The 26,341-nt window shown below is 35.8% G+C and overlaps 1 protein-coding gene across 1 annotated transcript; it reads right to left on the bottom strand.

Annotated features, from left to right (window-relative positions):
- Positions 1 to 402: 402 nt before the first annotated feature.
- LOC137830207 (uncharacterized) lies at positions 403 to 26,180 on the bottom strand. Its single transcript, XM_068637399.1, has 26 exons — positions 25,874 to 26,180; positions 25,644 to 25,723; positions 24,813 to 25,179; positions 21,847 to 22,001; positions 20,951 to 21,190; positions 20,556 to 20,665; positions 20,385 to 20,462; positions 20,210 to 20,310; positions 11,335 to 11,426; positions 10,820 to 10,950; positions 10,608 to 10,711; positions 10,449 to 10,526; positions 10,264 to 10,342; positions 9,940 to 10,108; positions 8,752 to 8,822; positions 8,413 to 8,493; positions 8,248 to 8,318; positions 4,560 to 4,656; positions 4,413 to 4,472; positions 4,246 to 4,300; positions 3,781 to 4,172; positions 2,956 to 3,713; positions 1,865 to 2,846; positions 1,158 to 1,718; positions 956 to 1,014; positions 403 to 828 (listed from the first exon to the last, which is right to left on the bottom strand). Exons 3-26 carry the CDS (start codon positions 25,163 to 25,165, stop codon positions 627 to 629), a joined length of 5,079 nt encoding a protein of 1,692 aa, XP_068493500.1. The 5' UTR covers positions 25,166 to 25,179; positions 25,644 to 25,723; positions 25,874 to 26,180; the 3' UTR covers positions 403 to 626.
- Positions 26,181 to 26,341: the final 161 nt, after the last annotated feature.

Genomic DNA, 26,341 nt, shown 5'->3' with positions numbered 1-26,341 from the left:
ATTTGATTACTGTGTTATTTGTTTTTAATTTTACTCATATAATCAGGATAATTAATATATCATAAAAAAATAATATAATTACTATTGTGTTATTTGATATTATATATATTTTGAACTATATATTTCATGACAATCAATTAATTTGGTTTAATTAATTCTTTGACTTATTTACTTTTTACTTGTAACATTTCTACTTTGAACTAATCACACGAACGTATTTCCAGAAGGTAAAAGTTAATTTAATTATATGAATAACAAGCTGATATACAAATTTTATTTAATTTAATACATAAAGATTTACTTAATACATATTTAAAAAAATTAAATCGTATTTAGAAGCCGAGTTACCCTGCGCATGAACATAATTTTACTTCACCTATTCTACTGTATTGAAGCTTAAACTCAGGTCAAAACATTCATATTATGAAGCCGAAGATGCTTCATAACGACCATTGGCATTAAAAAGGATGAGTTCGTATATATACACGTGATAGCTGATATTTACCCACCACCTATGGCCTTCACCATTTTATAAAACCAACTTAAATACCAACTAATTCTCCAAAATTGGATTAAAGAATGAAAAACAATGTTAGAAGAAACCTATAAAACCCAATTTGGGCCTTCTATATCCTTTCAAGTTTCTTTCTAAACCAATCTGACATTCTCTTGATCTTGCCCAACAGATGAGCATTTTTTGTAATTATAAAGAAATCTTCGGCATTTGATAACATTACCGTTATATCATGCTTGACACCTTCCACAGTACGATAGTAGTCATGCTCCAACCTTGACTGAATCAGTTCAGGATAGAGTGGGACGGGAAACCTACAATACAAATCCAAAGATGACAAATTATTAACTCACAAGTTTAACTTAATTGCTAGAACAAGATTGTATACAAACTGACAGGCACATCAATCCTCTCTGCATTACAAGACAGAAACTCTGGTACCTGTTTGCAAACTCTAATTTCTCAGCAACTTTGTTCAATGCTTGGATATCAAATTTCTCCTGAATTGAGAGGAAATACTAACAATGAGAAACGTTCCACCCACCAACCATTTAAATCAAAATTAGAAATTTGCATCTTGCTAGTATCAATAAGCCTAATTCAGTGAAAGAACATAGGCTAATAAAGTTTTATATTTACTTACCCTGCGGTCTAATTTAGTGAAATACGAAAGCAGCTTATCTCTGATTGCGTGATCAATGTGGGGATGCTTCCATTGAATCTCAGGATCGGGATCACGTAGTTCCCACGGACTATGCAGATGATTCTCGGTTGGATCATTCTTGTATTGAATCTGATACCTTTCCCAAGGACTATCAGGGAAGTCCTGAGATTTGGCCTGCACTGAAATAATTCTACCTTCCCACCAGTTCCCACCATCCCCGTCTCCATTTCTCCACCAAACCTTGCATTTATCTCTCGAAGACCAATTTCTCTTCATGGCAGTATCATACCATGTTTTCTCAACAACAAATTCAGAGAAGTCAATCAGTTCAGGCAGAGTTAATTTAAACAATTTTCCATGCACGAATGAAGAAGGATCCACAAATTTAAGTTTAAGTTTACAACAGCTATCCCCAGAGCCTGCGAGCTCCGCATACTCAAGCACTTCAACCTTGCAAATTTCGGAAAAGCCTAGTCCTGTAAATGATCTCCATGGACCTGCTTCAGCTGATGCACACGACTCTAAGTACTCTTGATGTCCCTGGCAATCAAATATCAAGAAGATGAATTGGGAAGCAGATTACAAAACCAACCAAAGGATAAAAGCATAAACTAGGAAACAGATTCAGGAATTCCTAAACAATCTAATAAGTATTACAAACCATAACGGGAAAAATTGTAAACTACCTGTCTAAAGTACACAACTTCATCACCAAGTTGAGGAATATATCGGTAACTGTCTTCATGCATTGACAGCATCAGCCATGATGAATTTTTGACATGATGATTTGACACCCTTCGAGTTACAGAACCACCAGGATTACTGGAAATATATCCATCACCCCTATGTCTTGAAGCCCTAGTTCTACGATGAAGTTGATCAGACACTTTGATAGAACAGCCTTCCCAATCAAATTTTCCCCTTGAACTTTGACCCCCATGAATATTACTCCTTCTGTTTGAAGTGCTTGGCTCCTCAGTAGTTGACTTCATCCTTACAGAACGTGATCGACGTGCATGATCACCTATAACATCAGACAAACCAACTCCTAAACCATGTTGATTGCTGAAAACAGAATTATGTTCTTCTGTATCACAATCAAAAGATTCAAAACCATCTTGATTGACTTTCCCTTTATGCGACTTATCCCTTTCATGGACGTGATCTCTTCTCCTGTCAGAGTATGAATGCAGTTTCTGTGGAGTACTAAATTTTCTGTCATCTTCACCTTCTGGTATAAGATTAGAATCCTTAATAGAGGAATTTCCAGAGATAACAATACCTCTAGCACCAGATGAATCTGCCTTCGAACTAACAAATTTCAGTTTGTAAGCACCTTCACTTTCAGATGAAATCTGTTTCTTTTTAATAACTAGCCTGGTTGATTTCACAGGTGCTTTCATTTTTAGGTCACCAGAGAGGCTTGAATGAACAACTTCATTGTTTTCTAGTGAGTCGTCTAGACATTTTCCAGATCCAGACTGGAATCTATTAACACCATTGAACTTACCATTATCAGATGTAAAGAAGGCATCGGCATTTGGCTGAGCATTTCCAGACAACAAAGGTTCAGGTGAGGAAATTTTAAGTGCATCTTCAAAACCAGTCAGGCCTTTATTAATCGAACTACCAGCTGTCTCTAACTTGCCAATCATATGTTCTGATATCCTGCAAAAATTGGTAGGGAAAAACATTGGATTCTGAAGAGATTACCAAATATAGAAAATGAAGCAGTATCATAAACATTTTTTTGACATGCATCTCAGGTTCCACTTACCCATTGGCATTGTGTTCAAGATGGTCATCATTTTCTACATCAGTCAGCAAAGCATCCCCTGATCTTGAAAGTTCATGCGTGTGTGTCTCCAACTTTCTGCACTGATCTGCATTTTCCTCAACGTATCTAGATGCATCCAGATTATTTGTAGCATTCTCCGTTTGTATTTTATCAGTCATAGAAGATGGTGCAGAGTCCAAAGATTTTGAGTCTCGAAAAGTTTTATGATGGCTTTCAGAGGGTTGAGGTCTAGAAGACTGACATACCATATTATCCTCAGTCTCACAAGTAGGTTTTGTGTCCTCTGTGGGCGCACTCTTCTTATCACGAAGTGAAAACTTAAGTACCAGTCTTGGTCTAGTTTCAACATTTGACAGGGACTCGGAGCACACTGGAGGCTTGGAAACATTTGCGAACTTTTTTATAAGAGACTTTTTAAATTCATCGCGTTTCATGTCCATTTCCCTCTCAGGCTCACTAAAATCATCTGGATCTTGGAAACTGTCTGATGATTCATCGTTGGAATCATTATCTTCCTCATCAGTAGATGTTTCATCAATTTGAGAGAACATATGGCGGGCATTATGTGCAGCAACTCTCTGGGGTCTCAATGTCTTACCTTTCGAAGATTTCCTTTTTGATGATTTTGAGTTGCCCTTGGATTTCTTACAGGGTCTGTTACTTCCAGAAGTATTACCGTTACAATCATCCAAATTCCTTTTCCTAACACGCCTTCCCGAGGAAGTCGTTACCTCAACCTGAGAAACACTATGATTAGATAACCATTTGTAATTAATTATTGATTGAACAAAAAAGAACACTTACCCCAGCATTATGTTTTTTCCTTCTTGATCTTCTAAGGCCGTCTCTATTACTAGAGTCGTCTTCGCTGCATTCTAGATCACTAGAAGAGATAACACTCCCTTGCGCAGCTGCGCTGGAAGTATCCTCATTCACATTGTATTCAGAATCAGTATCCTCACTTACAATAATGTCATATTCTGGTTCCCAGAACATGGCATCTAAGAAATCTGGTTGTGGCTCAACCATTCCTTCCAAATCCACCAAAGGTATTACTGGGTAGTCTTGACCTTGACCAACACTAAAATCTGGGCCAACAGCATATTTTATCAATGAAGGACGCCATTCAATGCCAAGAGCACCAAGTCGACGTTGCTGAAACTGACTCTGATAAGGTTCTGGATATGGCACCATGCCTGGTATAAAAGAAAAATTGTAAGAAATTACCATCCTATTAACATAAGAATTACAAAGTAAGTCATAACATACTAGAATCACACAGAGGTTCCTGAATGTTTCTTCTATGTGGTGGAAGTTGAGTCTCCTGCATCAGATGTGACATAGGTTAGCTGGGTATGCCATAGATAATTTCAACAATCTTATCAAGTCAAACATGCTGACAATCAACAAAGTACAGGAGCACAATGACTATCAACCTGATCAAGAACATTTCCCTGAGTATCTTGAATGAGGGGTCGATAATCACCAAGAAAAAACTGCCACAAAAATAAGAGATAGATATAAATTTACTTGCTATGAAGTTTATATTGAATCTAAAAAAAGGTAGGGGAATATTTTACCACCTGATCATATTTTGCATCTTTTTGGGACTCGCCTTGACCTGTGTTCAGAAAATATATTTGTCCAACATCATCTGAAATCACAATTGATGTTCCATCCCTAAAATGAACACAATATTTTAACAAATTACACTGTCAGGGATCGTGATTCATCTAAGATGGATACAAAATGACAATTCATGTATATGTGACATGAAACACTAATGATCAGCAAGGTAGACAAGTAGCCTGCAGAGTTTCCGCATTTGGACATAAAGCAGCTTAAGCTCATAGCTTGAAATGATCAATACACAAACATTATAATCGTATATTAGTGTTAGCATGGATCCAGACAATTACAATTGGTAACAACAAAGTTAAATATTAGTCAGTTCAAGTGAATATAGAAAAGATAACTATAGTCTATATGATATGACAATATAGTGGTCTAGTGTTCTTACCTATTGTCTTTCCCCTTAAAGGAGGGCATAGTGGTCAAGTGTTTAATGTTTACTCCCTTCTTTTTATTAAAAAAGAAATTTAAGCACAATGTAGAGGACACACTAGGTTTAAATTTTAGAAAAATTACTTTTAAAATAATTGATGCTAAAACAATTATTTTTTATAACTTAGTATTAAAAGAATTAGTTTGTGTTTGGGTTTTAGAATTTATAGTATACATAAAACACAAGAAAAACTGATGAGTACCTCAAAAAAATATCAAACATTTGAAGAGAAAGGATGGACGAGATGAAGGTTCCTCAAGAGAGAGAGACAAGAGCAAGATTAAAAAAATTCAACTCCTTAAAAGTGTAAAATGCCTTCTATTTCACCCCTAAATATGTCGAAATTCAAATAAGATTTGTTATTCAAGTTAGTCCTTCAAATGGATGAAGTTAACTAATACCGTTAGTTTTGCTGACATGGCACATTATGTGATGTGTCACCTCTCACCATGTCTTACACGTGGCCGTCAACCAAATTGAAATATAATTAATGTTGATATTTAATATTGAAATAAGTTTTTATTTCTTAAAAACAAGACCTTTTTCTTTTTCCTTTTTCTTCTAACCAATCATTTCCCCAACCCGTCACCACAACTCATCCAATTCAAAATTCTAATCCCCTCAAACTGGATGGTATTTCGATTCTGACATTGATGCCTAACCAAAGCTTCTTCAGACCTTAACCCCCATATTCAGAGATTCTAACATCGATTCTACAAAGCTATTGGTTTTGCATACTTCAGTCAATAGATTGTGATTTGCTCTGAGCGAATCTAAATCCAAAAGCTAGGATTAGTTCTAGTCTAGATTCCCTTGGGTAATTTAGATTCGCCTAGGAAATCGCAATCCCAGAACAATCAGGAAAATTTCCTAATTAAACTCTCAACGAATAAAATTGTTATCAGCGAATGGGCTTTATTTTATATAGCATGCTCTTTTGTTCAGAGTTGAAATGATTATAATTTTATATGTATGATTGGAACTTGAATTTTGAGATGTATATGTTAATACCGTTGAATTGAGAACATATGATGGAACTAGATTGACTAAGTCACATGTCTAGGGATGGTGCATTGACCTTAGTTGTAGTTTGAAAGTATAAGTACTAGAACCTATGATTAACAAATATACTCTTGCTTCATTAAGTGGAATTAAAACAACAAATGATGAGAAACTGAGGGAATGTTCATGCACATTGTTCATGCTTGGTTTGGAAAATTCAGTCACATTGTTCAAACAGAAGGAAACACAACGAGGCAGATCATTCACTCTTTTGTTGTCATACCCTTCTTGGAAAATGTGTTTACTTAATTGTGTATGTTGATGATGTAGTTATGACGAGAAATGATGCTACTAGAAACTCATAGCTAAAGGAACACATATGCAATCACTTTTAGACTAAAGACCAAGGAAGTCATTCAAGTGGTTCAATCAAAGGAAAGCATTGTAGTTTCTCAAAGGAAATATGCTTTAGATATTTTAGAAGAATCAGGCATGACTGGCAGTAGATCAGTAGATAACCCTATACATCTAAATAAAAAATGAATAGTAAATCAAGGTAAACCTTTCTCTTACCGAGAGAGATATAGAAGACTTGTTGAGAAACTTATCTAAAATACTAGACCTGATCTATTTGTTGCAATGGGTGTTAGTCATTTTGTGCAAAATCCTTGCACTGATCATATGACTGCTATCATTTGCATCTTAAAATACCTCAAAAAAGGCTTTAGGGCAAGGTTTGTTGTACAAAGATAAAGGGAAAACTCAAACTTCTGGGTATTGTGATGCTGATTTGGCAAGATCTCCTATAGACAGACGCTACATTACAAGGTATTGTGATCTCATTGGAGGAAACATTATTTCTTGGAAAAGCAAGAAACAAAATGTATTTGTCCGATTCAGTGCTGAAGCTGAATATAGGGCAAAGGCATCTTTTACCTATGAACTTGTATGGGTGAAACAATTTCCTCAAGAATTAAAATCTTGTGAGATCCAACAAATGAAGATGTATTGTCATAACCAAGATCTTGTCCACATTGCTTCCAATCTAGTATTCTATAAGAGGACTAAACACATAGAACTTGATTGTCATTTTATTTGGAAAAAGTTGTTATCAAAGGAATTTGTACATCAGATCCAATGATCAACTTGCAGATGTGTTAACAAAATCCTTTAAGAGACCTCACATTAAATTTATTTGTTCCAAGCTTGAGGGGAGTGTTAGAGTAGGTATTAAATATAGGTAGTAGGTAATTGTACTGGAAAACTGCTACATGAGTTGTTTACTTATTAGCATTAATTTTGTGTACCTTCTGGTGTTCCTAATGCAATTTTCTTCTATAAATAACATAGCTGAGAGATAATCAATCTCTTAGGCTCTTTTCATCATATTTTCATTCTTTAGTACTACAATGAAACCTTCTCCAATTGTCAAACTACTCACCATCATATTAATCCTCACTCTTGATCTCACTTGCCATTGGCACTAGAACAGCAAGATGTCAATATACATTCCTATATATTTAAGGCTAGCAATTGTCATTCTTCTTTGTTTGTCTTTTCACATAGTCCTGCAGTGGTGTCCATATCCTTGTCCATGGGAATGATATAATTGTCACTACAGCAATTATTTGCTGATTCAGTCCCTTATTTCCAGCTTCATTCTGTATTCTCTTACACTCTGTTTGGAAAGTCATTGAAATAGAAAATAAAATGGAAATGGTAGAAATTGGGATGAATTGAAGTGGAATTTTAAATTCGTTTCATTAGATGGAACTATGACGAATGAGAAGAATGATTTCTTTTTAGGTGTTTGGCTAGATTGAAAAATGAAAGGAAAAAATAGTTGTGCAGTATACTTAAGAGTGTAGTTCTACTTTCAGGTTCTTGGTCTGTACGGCTATAAATAGTTTATACCTTAACTCAGTTCATTTTTCAGCCTATATAACACTTTATAGATTGTCTCTCAGCTCTATTATCACTTGACACAGCTGTAAAGTTCGGAGCTCCTTAATGAGTTGCTGTACCAAACAGATTATAAAAAGTGAAAGACAGATGGGTGTGGAAGACATTCATTGCGTAACACCAAAGTGTGGAACACATCAAAATCTATTAAGAAATAGAGAAACTAGATACAAGTATTGAATTATTAAATGAAAAACAAAACAAATATAAAACCGTTCAAGGCAATTATTGTAGACACTTACGGAGAAAACTTCCCATCAACCAACTTAAACCGTCCAATTTCATACGTCCGAATAGGTATGCCCTCCCATATCTGGAGAAGTAATAAACCAGAAAGGCATAAATTAATCTGCATTGCAAAGAACATTCATACGTTAAGATTTAAGAACTCAACAAAAGAAGCTTACATCCCAAACAATGGTTCGTCCATCATAGCCAGCACTCATAGCTATTCGAGGGTTGAAAGGGTGAACATCCAAAACATAAGACTGCCAACCATTGAAAAATCACAATTTAGCCATGATAGAACTGTAAAAAATACAAGAAAGAAAAAAAAAAGGGGCTAGAACTTAACCCAATAAGAAAAGTATGACCAGATTTAAACTTTTTTGTCCAAAAAATACAAGTTGAACATGTTTACCAACAGAGCAAAATAGTCCCACATAAAATACAGAAAGGTGGGGGTTAGAGAAAGATAGATGACAGGTTTTGCAGATTCTTAACCCAAAACAAAAATTAGGTCTTACAGATTCAGTATGGCCAGTTAAAGAGTGCACTAAGCTTCCATCAACTGCATTCCAAACACATATTCTGCAATCTTCAAGAAGAAAAGACAAGTACTCAGTTAATGCAAGCAATTACCTGCTCTCCACATTAAAATAACATAAAATTGATCATCTATACTAGAGAAGGGACGGGATCACAAATTGTATGTTAAGTTAAATGAATAAAGATGTATTATCATGGCACTTATCCAAAAATTTGATGAGATAACGTTGTAATAGAAAAAGTCCTACATTGGTTAAAAATCCATTAAGGAGGGTATCATATAAGCAAAAGACGCACAAATTCAAATTGCCCGAGGCATTTCATACAATATTGCAACTGTCAACTGAGAACAAAAATCTAACAATCTTCGTACATTGAAAACATGGATTGGACTCGCTCATAATTTTCAAGACACCTACCATGTCTACTCCTGTGGGGATAATAAAATATCAATTGCATAGTAAACCAAGAAGCATATAGATAGTATATAATGCTTAGTGATATATGAAAGAATAGCAACCATATTCTCTACTCCACAAACCTCATGGGATAATAAAGAATCAATTGCGACACCAAACCAATATTCTCTACTCCATATGGGGATTAATAAAATATAAATTGCATACTAAATCAGGATACACTCTGAGGCAATATAATGCTTAGTGATATATGTAACAGCAGCAAGCAGTAGTACTACGAGCAAGTAGTAAATATGCCTGCTCCCTGACAGATTTGTTTATAGGAAAATCCATTTCCAAATCATGTATTAGACAAATTGAATCCTTTAAATATTTCAACTACTGTTCCGACCTCAAGTTTGTTGCACTGATAGGATCACTCACTGTATTTAAGATATTGTCCAATTTAATGCTTGTTTGGGCTGGGCCTCAATTACCATGAGACTTAAACTCGCAACCACAAAGGGTTTGAGCCCCACAGTGAGCACCAGAGTCACTTTTTAAGAACAAAATCATGAGGTCCATGTCAGCAAAAGCAACAACATCTATAATGTAGTGAGTCTAACAATATAGTGTAGTTGAAGCCAGCAAAACTATATATAATGTAATTTTAGTTAGTTATCGTATCAAAGAGTTAGTATAGAAAAAAAGTATAATTTGTTGGTTAAAATTTCTCAGCTCAATTATTTTGTTTAGCAAGTACATTACCCATAATAGCTGCAAGCACAAAGCGATTGTCCAGGCTCCATATAATCATATTGACACCACGAGGCGTGGGTAGCAATCTCTGCCTTGGACCACCTCGTGGAGGTTGGGGAGGCAGGGGTGGCGCTGGCACTTTTAGATGATATGCACGAGTCCAACGTCCTACTTTTCCCTGAAATAGAAGAGGAAAACATATTTCATATGGTAAGCAAGGGGGAAATAAACCTGCATATGCCACATAGATGCCTAGAACAATTCTGGAAAAGAAATTGCCTTCAAGAATAAAAGTAGACCAAAATTCAATGGCAATCATTTAAAGGAGCTCACATGAGATTTACGTGATCTGGGAACCCATATAATTGCACTTCCATCACGAGAGCAGGTAACTATGTTATCATGACAATACCTGAAATATTATGACATAGATTTAGTAATGAGAGCAGAGGTACAGTTGTTACATTAAATAAAACTAAACCAAGGTAGAAAAAATTACAAGAAGCACTAGGATATACCAGAAATTTCGAAACTTCAGTGTATTTTCTTCTTTCCAGGGGTCAGAAGTTAAAATTTTCGAAGCCACGGAGCAACCACTGCATGCAGAATAGCAAAGATAGTATAAGGATCCTTACCAAGTAAAACAAGCAAGTGTGGATCTAACCGGGATGGCTAACCTAAACTGTACATAATTAACATCATTCTCATGACCAGATAATAAATCCATTTCATGTATTGGTTGTTCTGAGTCATCAGTGCTGGGCTTCAACGCACTCCACACCTGCAAATAGCAGTAACTTTTAACACAGAATAGAAGCGATATTAAATAAGCAAATTGTATTCCTGGAAGAAAATAGGAAATTTGTGAAGAGTACATCAATAAACCTACCCTGGCAAAAGTATCAGAGCTACCAGTAACAAAAACAGTTCCATTTGCATTATATGCACAACAAAGTACTTGATAGTTTTGTTGACCATTGCTTGAGGACGGCAAACTAGCTGGTGGAGCATTGCTCTTCCCTGCAAAAGTTTATAATTCCTCAATCAATAATAACCTAATAACAAAAATGTAATTATTTCAGTCAACAGTCAGACTACTGATCTGGAAGGTTTAAGTAACAAGTCATCCATTTGTATGTCCAAACTCGCATAGTTTGATTTGAACAAGATTTGATAACCCCATCCACTGTTCCAAGTGTAATATTCATTTAAAAAACATGTTGAAATGTAAAAAGGCCTTTTTACTTTTTATATTGGACATAGATTTTAATAGAATCTAATTGATCCAACTTAACCAAATAGATTGTACCACCATATCAAATTTAGTAAGGTAAAAAATGCCAAACTCAACCACTTCCAATTCCAGGACTGATTTGTTAACAGAAATAGAAGCAATTAACTGACCATTTATAGCATCTTGAGGTCGAGGCACATATATTCGGGGATTGTGTGAATTCCTCGCGTCCCATATTCTACAAGTTCCATCATCAGATGATCTACAAAAGTCATAAAAGTTAGATTATTCACTCTAGAATGATGTAAATGTGTGTAAAATAATGAAGAAATTAATATTCTTCTGATCTAGGGCATAGATTACGCTCACTACTCTTAGGATCTTATATTTATAATGACTTTGGAGACATTAGATACAATGTATGAGAGGAAAGAGAAGAGAATATGAAAAGATATATCTAGGAACTAGGTACAACACAAACCACACAGTAACTTTACAATAAATTCTATTTAAGACAACTTACTTTAAGACTCTCCCTTAAGCTGGAGCATACATATTGTATGTGTCCAGCTTGGAACAAATAAACTCAATCCGAGAACCTCTCAAGGATTTTATTAATACATCTGCAAGTTGATCATTTGATCCGAAAAACCCGGTACAGATTTCCTTGGACAACAACTTTTCTCGAATAAAATGACAATCAATTTTCATGTATTTAGTCTTCCCGTAGAACACTAGATTGGAAGCAATGTAGAGAGCAGCTTGGTTATCACAATACATCTTCATTGGTAGAATCTCAAAAATCTATTTCTTTGAAGAACTGTTTTACCCATATAAGCTCACAAGTGAGGGATGTCGTTGCTCTATTGCAGATGATTGGGCAACAACCTTTTCTTTCTTGCTTTTCCAAGAGATAATATTTCCTCCACAAAAAACACAATATACTGTAGTAGAGTCTTTGTCTATAGGAGAATCAACCCAACCAGCATCACAATATGTTACGTACCAAGATCCTGACACAATATCAAGAGACTTGGGTATTCCCTTTATCTTCATAAAAAGTAGTTCTTGTCTTGGAGTATTTTTGAGATATCTTAGAATATGGATGACAGCATTCTAATAATCAATACAAGGATTATGCATGAATTGACTGACAACTCAAACTACAAAAGACAAATCTAGTCTAGTAATGGTAAGATAGATAAGTTTTCCAACCAGTCTTCTATATCTTTCTGGATCAGAGAAAGCTTCTTCATGTTCTGCCATTAATTTCTAATTTGGATCCATAGCACAATCCACTGGTTTACAATCAATCATGCCTATCTCTTTTAAGATGTCAAGAGCATATTTCCTTTGAGAAACTACAACTCCTTCCTTTGATGGGGGCTACTTTTATGCCCAAAAAAATATTTGAGACTTCCAAGATCCTTGGTCTAGAAATGATTACATGGGTGTTCCTTTAACTGAAATATTCTAGTATCATCATTCCCCGTAATGACTATATTGCCGACATACACTATTAAGCACACACATTTTTTCCAGAAGAGGTGTGACAATAGAAAACAGAATGATCTGGCTCACTATGTTTCAACCCGAATGTTTGAACAATGTGGCTGACCTTTCCAAACCAAGCACGTGGAGAATGCTTGAGACCATAGAACATAGTTTACAAGCCAGACTAAACTCCCTTTAAGCAACAAACCCACGAGATTGTTCCATTTAGACTTCTTCCTCAAGATCGACATGTAGAAAAACATTTTTAATATTTAATTGATGAAGAGGCCAATGACAAATGACTGCCATGGCAAGGAAAATTCTGACAGTAGTCATTTTGGCGACTGGAGAGAAAGTATCATTGTAGGTGAGCCCATAGATCTAAGTATATCATTTTGCTACCAATCAAATGTTGAGACAATCCACTTCACTATTAGATCCAACTTATATGAAATAGACCCAATGACAATCAATTGTCTTCTTTTTAGATGGAAAAGGAACTAACTCTCATGTACCAATTTGTTCAAGGGTATGCATTTCAACAATCATGGCTTGTCACCTTCCAGGAAGATCAAGCGCCTTTTTCACATATTTTGGAATGGTAATAGAAGATACAGAGAAGATAAAAGAACAATAGGAAGGAAACAAACAATGATAGTTTAACAAATTTGTAAATAAGATGAGGATTGCGTGTAGAACGCGAAAGGCAATAAGACAACTAGAATCCTCATTATCAAGAGTCATAGTACGGAACAATAATGCTGAAGGACTTGATAAAGAGGACTCATCATGTGATATTGGACTAGTCTTTTGAGTCTGGGGTGATCGCCTAGGTGAATTGAGATAACGAGAGGAATTTGGATTATTGGGAGAAGTTGGAATAGTGTTTGGAATTGGATACACAAAGGGATCAACTAAAAACATAGGCAAAACCTGTTGGACAAAGTTAACATCTTGTGTAGAGGAAGAGAAGAAAGAATTTCCTTCAAAAAATGTGACACTTGCAGATATGTAATATTTTTTAATGTTAGGAGAATAAAATTGATACCCTTTTTTGAAGACGAGAACATCCCAGGAAGACACATTTGATAGCTTGGGTTGAAAGTTTGTCCAAACCTAGAGACACATCATGTACAAAACACACAACCAAATACTTGAGAAATGGAAAGAAGAGGTTCACTTGGAACCACGATAGAGTATGGGACTTTATTGGCCAAAGAAGAGGGCATTCAATTAAAAAGATAACAAATAGTAAAAATTGCATCACCCCAATGATGGACATGTAGATTGGCACCAATCAATAAGGTACAAGCAATTTCAACTAAGTGTGTACGAAGATAGGTGGACTGATATAAAATACCATGTGAATTTAAAAGAGTAGAAATCCTAAACGAAAAGTATTCTTTGGCATTATCACTCCTTAAGATCTTGATCATTTGGCCAAATTTGTTTTTAATTTCATTAAAGAAAGACTCAAAGATATTCAAAAGTTCAGACAAGTAAACCCAAGTACAACGAGAATACTCATCAATAAAAGTGACCAGATAACGAAACCTAAAGGATGTGACTTGACTTGGACCTCAAATGTCATAATGTATTAGGTATAACAGTAGTAACTGTTATTAGGTATAACAGTATCAACTGTATATAACAGTCTTAACTGTTTACATTTACTTTGTATTACTACTGCACTGGGTACTATTAATACCCAGCCTTCCCTGTACATCATGCACTGAATCATATAATAAAGATTACTCATTCTCTATCTTTCTTCTCTCAATCTCTCCTTCTCTCTATACTCTTATATGGTATCCAGAGCCAAAAATGGCCTCATCATCTACCACTGAACCCAATTCTGAAAATTTTTCCTCCAAGCCCGAGGTTCTTCTCCCTCATATCTTTCATACCCCAATCCCTCTGAAACTGGATCCAGACAATTTCCTTGTCTGGCGGCAGCAGGTTAATGCTACCCTTCGCAGCCTTGACCTTCTTTATTTTCTGGATGGTTCTTGCACTCCTCCGCGCTTCATCTCTGCCAAAGAAGACTCTTCCCCAATTGTTAATACAAAATACATCCAGTATGATCGTCAAGATCAGGCAATCTTGGCCTGGTTATTGGCATCCATGACTGCAGGTATCCTAACTCAGATGGTTGGACTGGAAACTTCAAACCAAGTCTGGGAAAAACTCCAGACCCATTATGCATCTCAAACTCGTGCTCAAATAAAGAAGCACAAACAGCAACTGCGTACACCCAAGAAGGATCGCTCCATCTCTGCCTACCTTCTTGATATCAAGAAAACCATGGACCAATTGGCTGCTGTGGGTTGTCCAATTTCTCCAGAAGATCACATTGAAGCTGTTCTTGATGGGCTATCTGACAAATACGACCCTTTTATCACCTCTGTCACATCTCGCCTTGACCCATACACAGTAGCAGACATTGAAGCGCTGCTTCTTGCCCAAGAAAATCGTATTGAAAGGAATAAACAATCGGTTGATCACATTTTGCAGGCCAATATTGCTTCTGTCCCACATTCTTTCTCTCATTACAACTCCAGTTCTACAAATTATTCCTCCTCCTTCCGCCCCGCTGCTCCTGCTAAACAACGGTTTTATTCAAAACCTCGTTTTACACCATCCAAGAACTTCCCCAAAACACCATCTAATTCTTCTTCAACCCGGGTGCAATGCCAAATTTGTGGAAAATATGGCCACACTGCTCTTCACTGCTGGCATAGATTTGATTCTTCTACCCAATCTCAAGTTACTGCTAATACTGCCCATTTTTCTAGATCTCTTGGTGATGATGAACCTTCGATCCTCGGAACTCCCAATACTCTCCATGACCCGCTTTGGTATCCTGATAGTGGTGCCTCCCACCATCTCACTGCCAACAGCAACAATCTCTCCACAACCACTCCTTACACAGGTTCAGAAAAGGTGGCTGTAGGTAATGGTTTCCAGCTTCCTATTACTTCTATTGGATCTGCCAGTTTTACAGATCTTAATACCCATAATACCTTCTCCTTACAACATCTTCTGCATGTGCCTACTATTTCTAAAAATTTGTTAAGTGTTTCTAGGTTTGCAAGTGATAATCACGTTTACTTTGAGTTTCATGCTGATGTTTGCCTTGTTAAACGTCAGGGAACCAACGAAATCCTGCTCCAAGGCAAGCTTAAAGATGGTCTTTATATGTTTCCAAATCTTGTTCAAACTGCACTCTATTTTGCTCACAATACTGCTATTACTACTGGCTCTTCTGCTTATCATTTGTGGCACTCCCGGTTTGGTCATGCCCAACCAAGAGTGATTCACCAAATTATGAAGATTTGTAATATACCTTTTACTGCTAAACGTGCATTCTGTAAGTCCTGTGTTGTTGGCAAGTCCCATCAGCTTCCTTTTAATGCTTCTCAAACTATATACTCTAAACCTTTACAGCTTGTTTTCATTGACATTTGGGGGCCGTCTGCTACCCCTGCAACTAATGGTGCTACTTACTACATCTCTTTTGTGGATGCCTATACTAGATATGTTTGGTTCTACTTAATTCATGCTAAATCTCAAGCCCTTACTGTTTTCAAATCTTTCAAATTATATGTTGAAAAACAAACTGGTTTTCCTCTATTAAGCATTCAAACTGACAATGCAAAAGAATTTCTCTGTTTTAAATCTTTCTTGTTATCGAATGGCATATCTCATCGTCTAACCTGCCCTCACACTCATGAACAAAATGGTTCTGTTGAACGTAAGCATAGGCATATTGTTGATATAGGATTGACTTTACTTGCTTGTTCAAAGTTACCCATGCATTTTTGGGGCTATGCTTTCACTACTGCTGTTTCCATTATTAATGTTTTACCCACATTTGTTTTAAACAATCAAAGTCCATATTATCTGTTGTTTAACTCACACCCTGATTATTCTTTTTACAAAACCTTTGGATGTGCGTGTTATCCTCTTCTTCGCCCATATAATAAACATAAAATGAGTTTTCGTTCATCTTTGTGTGTGTTTCTTGGCTATGCCTCCAATCACAAAGGTTACATGTGCCTCTCTCCAACTGGGCGTATGTATATTACTCGTCATGTTACTTTTAATGAATCTGTTTTTCCCTATGCTGTTTCATCTAACCCTTTCTCTTCTGTTTCTTCACCCACTAATAGCCCCCACTCCGATTCTTCCCCCTCTTTAACTGTTTTTCAGCAACCGCCTGTTTCTGTATCTCAACCAGCACCTCCTGACTCACAACCAACCACCTCAGATTCTTCCCATGAACATCCTGATTCCACTGCTTCTATGTCATCTCACTCTGACTTGTCTTCCACTACTTTCACTCCCCTCAATCCTGCTCCTCAAAACACTCACCCCATGCTTACACGCGCGAAAACTGCTCTACTTGGTCCAAGTGCTTTTACTGTTGCACCTGTTTTGCCTCTTCCCAAATCCACCAAAGAAGCCTTACATCTTCCCCAATGGCTTTCTGCCATGCAGAAAGAGCTTGCTGCTCTAACCACGAACAACACATGGATTCTCACCACTCTTCCTCCTGGGGTTCAACCCATTGGTTGCAAATGGATTTTCAAAATAAAATACAATGTTGATGGCTCTTTTCAGCGAAATAAAGCTCGCCTCGTCGCCAAAGGTTTTCATCAGCAACAAGGTTTTGACTATTTTGAAACATTCAGTCCTGTGATAAAACCTGTCACCATACGTATTATCCTTACTCTAGCTCTTCAATTAAACTGGTCTGTCAATCAAATTGATATTAATAACGCCTTTTTGTATGGTGATCTTGAGGAATCTGTATACATGGTTCAACCTCCTGGCTTTGAAACTGGTGACTCTAACACTGTTTGCAAACTTAACAAAGCTCTCTATGGGTTGAAACAAGCACCTAGATCCTGGTTTCACAAGCTAAGTACCACTTTAATCTCTCTTGGTTTTCATCCCACTAAAAGTGACACCTCCCTCTTTCTTCACTTCCACAATAACGTTACTCTTTTTGTCCTAATTTATGTTGATGATATTCTAATTACAGGGAATTCTAACACTGCCATTCAGCGTCTGATTTACTCCCTCAGTCGACATTTTGCTCTAAAAGATCTTGGCACTCTCCACTATTTTCTCGATGTTGAAGCCACTTGGACATTGGATGGAGGCTTACATCTCTCTCAAACCAAATATATTCAAGATCTCCTCCATAAAACCAACATGCTCTCCTCCAAGCCTCAACCAACACCCATGCTCTCCACAACTCGTCTCACAAAAGACGTTACCACTGCTGTAGACGATCCTTCCCTCTATCGCTCAGTGGTAGGCTCGCTTCAATATATACTCATCACTCGTCCAGAACTCGCCTATAGCGTCAACAGAGCGTGCCAGTTCATGAACAACCCTCAACATCACCACTGGAATGTTGTTAAATGTATTCTCCGCTACCTTGCTGGCAGTACCACTCATGGGCTTCATCTTCGGCGCCCATCCCAACTCACACTAAATGCCTTTGCTGATGCTGATTGGGGTTCTGACCCTGATGACAGGAAATCCACCTCAGGCCTTGTTGTTTATCTTGGATGGAATCCTGTTGCTTGGCTTTCAAAGAAACAAAAGGTTGTTTCTCGCAGCTCCACTGAAGCTGAATATCGCAGCATTGCTGCCACGCTTGCTAAACTCAAGTGGATACAAAATCTGCTCACTGAACTTCGTCTTCCTCCTACTCTTCCCACCATTCGATCTGATAATCTGGGCGCTGTTCTCCTTGCATCCAATCCCATTATGCACTCCAAGACCAAGCACTTTGAACTTGACCTTCATTTTGTTCGTGATGCTATCCAACAAAAGCAGTTACAACTTCTACATGTCCCTGCTACACTACAGATTGCTGATGTCTTTACGAAACCTTTAAGTGTTGGCCCGTTTTCAGCCTTCTCGCATAAATTAATGGTGTATCCTAAACCATCAATTTAAGGGGGGGATATTAGGTATAACAGTAGTAACTGTTATTAGGTATAACAGTATCAACTGTATATAACAGTCTTAACTGTTTACATTTACTTTGTATTACTACTGCACTGGGTACTATTAATACCCAGCCTTCCCTGTACATCATGCACTGAATCATATAATAAAGATTACTCATTCTCTATCTTTCTTCTCTCAATCTCTCCTTCTCTCTATACTCTTATATAATGAATTATAGAAAAGACAGGGTTGCATCTTGGTTCAATTCTTTTCAAAAAAGGAGAGAACATGTTTTTCTAATTGACACGACTCACATTCTAATACTTGGAAGTTTGCAAAGTTCAGAAATCATCCTTTTTAAATTTGATAAATGTAGATGACCTAAGTGATTAGGCAAAAGCTTAGGAGATGAGGATCTTAAAAACAAAACATTGACGGTCTAGTACCAAGATAGTAGAGTCTTCTAGACTCATGTCCTTCACCAATCAATTGACTTGTACCATGCTCTTGTATAACAAAAGAATTTGCATCAAGAGTTATGGGACAATTTAAATATTTGGTTAATTGGCTTAAGGAAATTAGGTTGAAAGAACAATTAGGAACAAGAAGAACATGTTTTAGGTTTAAGGAGGGAGAAAGGGAGATTTGACCAACTCCCTTTGGATCCATTGGCAAAAGTAATAACAAGAGGAATTTTAGAGTGAGAAATAGAAGAAAATAAGGAAGCATTACTAGAAATGTGATCAGGAGCACCTGAATCAATTACCAATGAACTTGACACTCCAAGGCCTGAGAAATGCAAGCTTTGAAAAAATAGAATGGGTGAAAGATTGTGATTGGTTGTCAAACTTTAACCCGTTCCGTCATAGGGTGGGTTGGCGGGCCGTCGCTTTTAAAAAAAAATCATTATTTTTTGTAATTTTTTTGTTTTAGATCTATTTATTTGGTTGTAGTCATTGATATCACTTTTTGGACAATAAAAATGTAAGGAAGACCAATAAAATTGAATCAAACTATAATATTCTAATCAAATAAGATTTAATGCCTAACAAAATAAAGTAAATATCAACAATACTTCAATGAATCAAATGACATAAAGAAATTAATGTAAATAAAATTTTATATAAAACATTGATCACCACCAATTTTAATTCCAAAACATGAGATTTTCTTTAAAAGTGCCAAAAGTAAAGAAGAACGAGCTATCCCGCCCCACCTAAATGATGGCGGGTTGGCGGGCAGGCCCGTCGGGCCCAACCCACTTTGTCATCCCTACTTCTATGTGAGATTTGCACTTACCTATATACTATAGTTGGGTTATATCTCTAATTGATGTGGAATCTATAATCATTAGTATTCAAGACACTAACAAATACCCAAACAAAAGACTTGGTTTAACAAATAAAAAATAGTAACAATTTTTGTATGACACAATACATGAGCCTAGCAACTTTTTATAATTCAATTATTTATGAATATAATAAATAGATTAACATCAAGACTTATTTATTATGACTCATAAGAATCACTAGGACAATGTATAGAAAGGCAAAAATAGGCCATAATAACTCTTAAACTTACGATAGCAGCTGGTATATGACACTGGGACTAAAAGTAATGGTATTAACAGCTCCTGTATGTCCACGCAAAACTGAAATCGACATCCCATCTGGTAAGCGCCACTGTTGTAAGAAAATGTCAACTTAGAGATGCCTGAGGTTTGCATGACAACAAAAAATTAAGCTATACTACTTACAACTCTAATGACAAAATCATTTGAAGCAGATGCCACCAAAGCATTGTTAGAGCTTACAGCCAAGTCAGTAATATCACCCTTCAGTTTAATAACAACAACATAAGATTAAATGATAATATAAGGAAAATAAACTTGTCAAAATTACTTCCATAAACCATATTTTTCACTCACTTCATGTCCACGGCAACTAGCTAAGCAAAATGCAGTTTCCATAGACCAAATCTTGACAAGACGATCATCAGAACCACTAATAACAAATCTCCCTGATCCGTCAAATATGGCTGCAAGATAAAATCATTTTTTTAGAAATTATTAACCATAAGTCCAGCTACAAAAGTAATTATTTATATGCATCTCAGTTCAAGTTGTTAACAAATCAACATTTAACTTCATAAGGAAACTCTAAGAAGAGAAAGCAACAATTATACTATTAAAACATTGGATTCAAGATTTATTGTGTCATGTGATGCACATCTAAGTAGTGACTTTCATGAGAATAAGAACTCTGAGAATGCATCAGCATAAAGCCACCATATTAATAGCAAGTTTGGAAGAGCAATACATACCACAATAAACAGCCACACGGTGCCCCCTTAGCTTTTTAATATTTTGCATTTTTTGCACCATAGTAGATGGTTTGGCAATAGCATAACAAGCACTGCGAATGGATGGGGCACGATGATGCTTTGTAAAACCACCTCCAATCTCCCTTAAACTTAGCCCCTGAACCTGATTAGCCTTCATGTGTGGCCAGCGCATGTAAAGTGGAGGGGGCTTCACCAGCTTGTCAGCTGCTTTTCTATCGCCTGTACATACACAGGAATAAAAATAGAGTAAATATCCCATTCTTCCACATATCTATTTTGTGATTAATGTTGGGGGCATGGCCAACTACAGCAACTTCCAGACATATTTAAATCCAACTTTGTCAATAGAAGCTTCAGATCAGTACAACATTTGTAAAAAGGGAACACCAGGAAGAAATTTTAAACCATAGACAAACTACCTAATCAAGTGCTTAAAAGTTTGGGATCTTGGACCTTCCCATTTTACACAAGCTCATTACTACTTGCTACAAAATGATGACATTGTATAAGCAAGTACCAATCTTGGTGGAAAAGATCAAGGATGGCAACTGTAAACTGTGTACTTGTAGAAGCAAATATAATTGTGGGAGGTTCATGTCCTCAATCAATTATCAATTTTATAAATCATATAAACCAAAACAAGGTTTGATATATACTCACTCCTAACCTTTAAAACAAGCCCTAACATATAATCATCCCATTGAGAATATTTCAAAGAAGTAACAGAAACTCATTAATAAATATGTATAAAATGCAAATTCATTAAATTCATATAATAGCCTAAGTCTGCAGACATCTTTTTCGGTTTATGAGTTAATGACTTGCGATCTTAGCTTGAATGATCAAGAAAAGGATTTCTGTTGCTTATAACGTACTATCAAGAAGCGAAAATGAACCATATCCAAGTAAAGTAGGAACATCAGCTGCATTAGGACTACTTCCTCCAAGTTTTCCATGCGAAGGATGGACTGTACTCAGCATCAATTGCTTCAGAAGCTTTACCAAGTGATCCTTAGTTATGTGAGGATACCTAGTAATTACAAAAAAAAAAAAGAGCAATAGTTAAGACTTTGATGATATCAAACAGGAGCTATAGCTCACTTAAGAGAGAAAAACCAAATAACAAAATATATTTGGATTAAAATATGAAGCATCCTCTATTTGAAAGTAATCTCTAAATGGAGATGCCTAAGAGTATTAATCACACAGTTCCAACGTGAGTTTATTTTCCTTTTTTATTTTTAAAACAAACATTTCAAATATTAAACTTCAAATAAAGAAATAAAAAATCCTCACTAAATGCTTAATAGCAATAAACATTGTAACTTTTAAGTATACTGACATTGACCATAAAGTATTGCAGCCTTTTTTTAATGATAATCATTCATATGCACTTAAAGTTCAAGTGATAAACCATCTAATTGAGAGTAGCAGTCAACTGTCACAATTCAGAGAGTATAGTACAGAATATAGTATGACTAAATGTTGAAGTTTAACACTTTGACTAACGAAATACAGGCTTATTTAGTTTATATGTATACTTATTATATCTCTATTTATTCTCCATGGAGATCTTGATGAGGAAGTATACATGGAACAAAACAACCTCTTGGATTTATTATTCAAGGGGAGTCGTCTGATAAGGTGTGTCATCTTTGCAGGTCTCTTTATGGCTTTAATCAATCACCTCATGCACGGTTTGAATGCTTTTGTGCTGTCATCCAGCAATTTGGAATGATACAAAGTAAATTTGATCATTCATTATTTTAACATCCTTTTTTTCTCATGGATGCATCTACCTTATTGTATATGTGCATGACATTATCATCACAGGTAGTGATAAGGAGGATATAATATATCCAAAACAACATCTTGTTCAGCAATTCCAGAAAAAGACCTTGGCAAATTGTGATACTTCCTTGGTATTGAAGTTATGTAAAGACCATTGGGATGCAGTTGTGTGAGTCCTAAGTTATATCAAAAATACCCCTAGCAAAAGCCTTATTTATGAAGATAAGGGGAGTTCTCAAATTGTTGGATATTCTAATGTTGACTGGATAGGTTCACCTAGTGATGGATGCTCTACTTTTGGGTATTGTGTTCTTGTTGGGGGAGATTTAATATCATGGAAAAACAAGAAACAAAATGTTGTGCAAACATCTAGTGCAGAAGCAAAATACAAGGTAATGGTTATAGTCACCTTTGAGCTCGTATGGCTAAAGCAACTTCTTAACGGGCTTAAATTTGAATAAAATTCCCAGACGCACCTTATACTTGACAACCATATACCATTACACATTGTATCTAATCCTGACTTTTATGAATATACTAAGGTAGATTTTCATTTCATAAGAGAAAAGGTGGAGTCTAAGAATATCATCACTAGATTTGTCAATGCTAGTGAATAGTTGGCAGACAAATTACAGAAGGATCAAGAACCAATAATATTTGCAGCAAGCTAACCACATATGACTTATGCTATGCTCCAGCTTGTGAGGAAGTGTTCTAATTATGGATCTTTATAAAATAAGGAGCAAATATTCATCATCAAGAATATCAAGATTTTATTTGTATTATTGGGAACACAATTATTACTTCTAGCATCATACCTTTATTATTAGAGGATATCAAATCTCCTCAATTTATTGTATATATTCCATTTTCTCAATATAAATAAGGCACTCGTACTGTCACAGAAACATACAATTTCAGCTTGATGTCTCTCTATTTCTTATGGTTTAACATATATCAATTGCTTAAAGCTAATACTAAGAAAATATGCATGAAGCAAGTTCACATGGATATAGCATATAAAATTTTAAAAGTCTTTTCAATGTAAAAAAGTATGTGCACCAAACTGTGATCACCTTATCACAGCATCTGCCACTTTAGAAAACTTGTTTTGTTACAATTTTCAATCACTTGAAAAAATGAAGAAAATATTAATGGTTTTCTAACTTTATCCTTTGGTATCTCCACTAAATAGAATGAGAGATTCCATTAATGAAGTGATCATATTTTGAGAGTTTTGGGCCTTTGGGGTGGTTGCTAATTTCAGGATTTTGGTTTTCAAAACAAAACATGTTTGACAAAAAAATGAAGTTGAAATTGCTTTTAACTCTATTTCAAAACACTTTTCCATTCATTTTCAAAACTAAGAAAAAAATATTTGTAAATTTGGTATATTGTTTAAAAAAATACATCATTGCTATCTATGACCCTTCTCATCATCATCACCAGCACTGCAACCACCATATAAAAACACCTTTAAACTAATTAAACAAGATATGAAAAATTTAAACTAATTCAACAAGATATGGAAATTTTAAACTAATTTATTTTGAAACTTAAACTTAAAAACTAAAATCTATTTATTTAAAAAAAAAAAAAAAAACTAAAAACTGGTTGTAGTTTTTTAAATTTAAAAAGTTACAGCTAAAAACCATCCCAAAAGGACCCTTAACTTAGAAATAGCTTGGTCAAATAAAACTACATTTTCTTTGTGTAAGTAACCATTTATAATAACCTTCTTAATCCCAGTGTATAATCTTAAACAACGTATAATTTGAAACATAGGGAATAAGTATTGCTCTCATTTACTGATATAATGGAAGAAAAAACGAGCTCAGACTGATATGATACATGTTTCTGGTAGCAGTTAACAAAACATACTAAAAGTGGATCATCTTTCAACATGAATTAAAATTAATTTTAACTTCACATTCTAACAACATCATGCCTTCATAAAAAATATCTATATTGAAAAGCTACATAAAATGTACAATCTTACATGTGGTAATAAAATGGAAATAAAACCATCAAATATAAAGCAAAAAAATACCTGCCCACTAAATTGCTGTAATCTAAAGGTAAAGAGAAACCGTCATCATCCTCTTCAGCATCATCCCCTCCAAGGTCACCACTTCTTGAAAACCAAGCATGATATCTTCTAGGTAGAAGTTGATGCTCTAAAAGTTCTTCCTTGAAATGTAGAAAAGTCCTCCGACATGGTCCAGCAGACAAAAAGTGCATGATTAAAAAGTAAACCTCTCTAAGGTCTATATCCACATCAGTCTGGACAGCTCCCACATCCCCAGGGGGCGCCACCATCTGATCCACCTTATTTGAAACACTCAAATGTGCAACATTAAGCGAAGATGCACGACAAGAAGATTTTCCCTTCCGCGAATCCATGATTCTAAAACACCCTACACATAACAAACTACAGTGCATAAAATGTCCTGAACAAGCTACAAACTCCAAAATCAATCCCTGAAAATCACCAGCATACATACATTGCACACTATTGCATCGGCGCATCATACAACACAAACTTTGGATTAACAATATGACATCACCACGTCATTCCATACAAACTATAGATTAGTAAATAAACCTGTCCGTTATCAATCTAAATTATAAATTCAAAACAAGCGTCACTCTTCTAGTTCTTCCGCGTGTATGGCAACGGAGAGAGTAATTGATTAAAGAAAACCTAATCGACGTCTGATCAGTCTCAAATTTAACATTTAGTAAAAGCAAGATTTAAAGGGAACTGGCAAGTCGCAAGTCGACGACGCTTTGGAGCTCGCGCAGAGTGAATATAAAAGAAAGCGAAACAGTGAAGTGAGTAAAACAAAAGCAACAGAAAACACGAAATAGGAATATTGACCTCGAAAACGGTTGAAGTTGCAGTTGCGAAGAGGGGATGCACTTCAAAGCCGCATGAAAATGGAAGAATGAGGGCAGAATCTGAAACCGAAAGGTGTTATTTATTTACTAGGTGGAACGGGCACTGTTCTCAAAAAAGGGTTCAGGAGTGCAATTCGATTGAAGATACAATTCCAAAAATGCAAATCCAGAAACTGCAATAAATTTAATCAGGCTTCCATCACCACTGACCTTTTCTGTTACGATGGATTTGGTGCAAGTGATTAACTAGGTCTTGCACTTGTAAGAGGATGGAAAAAGAAGAGAGGAAAATATAAATCCCTTTCGAATTGGGGTTTTTTCTGAAGCAATTTTGCGGTGTTTCTTGGGTGTCCGCGACGGAGCCGGGAAGGGAGGTGAATGAATTTCAGGGGATTTTATTTACGTCAAATTTGGAAGGATTTTATAAAAATAATAATTTCAAGAAAATAGGTTCAAATATGGTAGAAAAATAAAACTCACTCACTGTATCTTGCAACAGACCAAATAGGTCAAAGACAAAATCTCGCGTTTGGGGAAGTTAACGAGATTTTGAGAATTCGGGGAAACTACACGGGATTATGCTCTCCAATCGTTTACTTTAAATGACAAATGTACCCTTACGTGTTGTTTGTTTTTGTTTTTTTTCAAAAAATAGTTACTTTTTTTAAAACTTTTAAG

The sequence above is a fragment of the Phaseolus vulgaris genome, chromosome 7 (genome assembly GCF_000499845.2).
Source record: "Phaseolus vulgaris cultivar G19833 chromosome 7, P. vulgaris v2.0, whole genome shotgun sequence".
Lineage (NCBI taxonomy): Eukaryota > Viridiplantae > Streptophyta > Magnoliopsida > Fabales > Fabaceae > Phaseolus > Phaseolus vulgaris.
This window is presented reverse-complemented; position numbering and strand designations above follow the sequence as displayed.

Bases quoted from the DNA above. Each gene is read 5' to 3' on its own strand.
- LOC137830207 (XM_068637399.1), bottom strand. From the start codon at position 25,165: ATGGATTCGCGGAAGGGAAAATCTTCTTGTCGTGCATCTTCGCTTAAT. The intron at 10,527-10,607 runs GTTAGCCATCCC...TTCTGCATGCAG, and splicing joins GTTAATTATGTACAGTTTAG to TGGTTGCTCCGTGGCTTCGA. The intron at 1,015-1,157 runs GTAAGTAAATAT...CTCTCAATTCAG, and splicing joins TCACTAAATTAGACCGCAGG to GAGAAATTTGATATCCAAGC.